This window comes from Octopus bimaculoides, chromosome 24 (assembly GCF_001194135.2).
Source record: "Octopus bimaculoides isolate UCB-OBI-ISO-001 chromosome 24, ASM119413v2, whole genome shotgun sequence".
Lineage (NCBI taxonomy): Eukaryota > Metazoa > Mollusca > Cephalopoda > Octopoda > Octopodidae > Octopus > Octopus bimaculoides.
Window position 1 is genome coordinate 31,142,701 of NC_069004.1, and position 2,583 is coordinate 31,145,283.

The window sequence follows — 2,583 nt, forward strand, 5'->3', positions numbered from 1 at the left end:
ACACACACACACACACACACACACACACACACACACACACACACACACACACACACACAAACACACACACACACACGTATATGTATATATGTGTATGTATTTTGTGTCTCTTTGTCTTGCAAACATATAATAATTGTAAATGAGAGTTACTGTCATACAAGCAGTGTCCATTCATTTCCAATATTCTGTGGAAAATATGTCTGACCCTAGGGAAATATTCACTTGCTTGGAAACTGGTGAGGGCTGGCCACAGGAAGGGTATCCAGCTGTAGAAAAGTCTGTGTCAACAAATTTCATCCAACCCATGCAAGCATGGAAAAGGGGATGTTGAATAATGATGATGATGGTGATGTGTGACTTTTATTTTTATTTTTCTAGGAATTGAAGGTAAAGAACATGTAGCTGTGAAACGACTATATGATACAACTAACGATCTCGTTAAACAGTTTGAAACAGAATTAAATGTACTTAAAAAGTATGATTTTCTTTTTCTTTTGTTCTTTTATTTTATTTTTTAATTCTTTCCTTTCATTTCCCAACATCCTCCATTTTATTTATTTCGTGCATGTGTGTGTCTCTATGTGTGTGTGTTTCATATTCGACTGCCTTCCGTATCTTGTTGTACATGTAGCCCCATTTATCACTGATTCGTCCACCACTGATCTAGAATAACACTGTTCACTCAATTGCAAACCATGTTAGCCTTATCACAGATTGGTCAGTTATAACACGGGTCGGCAGTCAGACGGAGATTCTGCTTGCACCGCAAAAATTCTTTCCAGCAACTTCCTACAGTACTCAGCTACCCAGAATGCACAAACTGTTGCGCTGCGAGGCTGTGTAAATTCTTACACAAATTTACATAATTATACACATCAGTATATGGGATCAGTGAACAGAAAACAATGGCCCTTCCTGTATTCCCAACTGCAGCAGCTCCCAACTTCTGTTGCACTACAGAATGGTTTTATGCCAGACATTTTCGCCACAGACCAGAGCATCATGCACATAACAAAACACAAAGAGCATAATAGAGAATTTGATTATTACATATACCTCTCTTAGCTTTTAGATCCTCCAGTACTGTCCATACAACTGGCAAAAAACTTTCTCTACACATCCCAGTTGCTTACCTTCCTCCTGGCTTCACTGAGACCAATTTCCAGTGCTGTTGTATCATCCTGGAACATACTGCACCCCATCTTCCTTGGTCTTCCTCTTGGTCTTTTGCCTCCTTCCAGTGTCCACTCCATCATGATGTTAGCATGTCTCTCCTGCAATAATCAAAGCACATGGCCAGTAAACCGTATCTGCCTTGGTCACTATGTCCTGCAAACTTCCCAATGCCTGCTATTTTTGTCACCTCTTCGTTTCTCATTCCGTCCTGGTAAAACATGTCCAAGATTGAACTTGCAAAACTGCTCCACAGGCTGCGATAATCAATAGAATAGGAATGAAATTTAAAGATATATGCTTTCTGTGCAGCCTTGTACCAAATCATTCATGGCCTAGCGGTCAGAGACCCCTATTCTGCAGGATCATCTTTATCATGATGACAATCATCATCATCACCTCTTAACGTCCCCTCTTTCATGCTAGTTTGGGTTGAACGATTCAGCAAGGACAGACAAGCCTGAGGGCTGCCCCCAGATTGTATGTCTGCTTTAGTGTGGAGTCTACAGCTGGAAGACTACAATGATTAATAGGAGACTGATAACTGAGTCCTCTGTAAGTTAGGTGACAATCATTTCGCTTACTAAGTGCATGGAGACAATTCATTTATCAATGTGTCTCTTTTGGAACCATACCCCTGTGATAAACGAGGATACTTGTATAATTTTAAAAAATAAATAAATTGATTTTTCCCTTTCCTATTTTTGTTATGTTTTTGGACATTTTAACTTCTACCTCCATCTTTTTTTTTTTTTGCTTGTTTATATATATATTTTTTTTAATCTTTTACTTATTTGTTCAATGAAACCCTTTCAAGGTGGGGCCTCAGCATGGCTGCAGACCAATGACTGAAACAATTAAAAGATAAACCTATATATATAGATGCAGGCATGGCTGTGTGGTAAGAAGCTTGCTTCCCAACCACATGGTTCAGAGTTCAGTCCCATTGTGTGACACCTCAGGTTGACCAAAGCTTTGTGAGTGAACAGAAACTGACCGAAGCCTTGTGCTAGACAGAAACTGAAAGGAGCTGCTTGTACATACATGTATGTATGTTTGCATGTGTGTGTGGCTTTGTGTTTTGCATTTATCCCAGATCACCACTTGACAACCAGTGCTGGTGTGTTTATGTCCCTGTAATTCAACAATTTGACAGAAGAGACCATTAGAGCAAGTACCAGGCTTTATTTAAAAAAAAAAAGCAAACTTCTGGGGTCCATCCATTCAACTAAAAATTCTTTAAGGCAGTAACCCCAGCATGGCCGCTGTCTAATAACTGGAACAAATAAAAAGTAAAATGATAGATGATGTGTGTGTGTGTGTGTGTGATTGTATTTGGTAGGTTAAAATGTAAACAAAAGTAATTTATATTAATATGTATAATTATTATTTGTTTGCTTTTTTTCTTTT

The 2,583-nt window shown here is 38.6% G+C and overlaps 1 protein-coding gene across 1 annotated transcript in view; it reads left to right on the forward strand.

The window, feature by feature from the left end:
- LOC106876412 (serine/threonine-protein kinase pelle) overlaps nucleotides 1-2,583 on the forward strand; it is a 73,816-nt gene that overhangs the window by 61,721 nt on the left and 9,512 nt on the right. Inside the window, exon 8 of the mRNA XM_052976295.1 lies at nucleotides 379-514. Coding sequence (XP_052832255.1) covers nucleotides 379-514 — 136 coding nt within the window. The remainder of the gene's footprint in view (nucleotides 1-378; nucleotides 515-2,583) is intronic.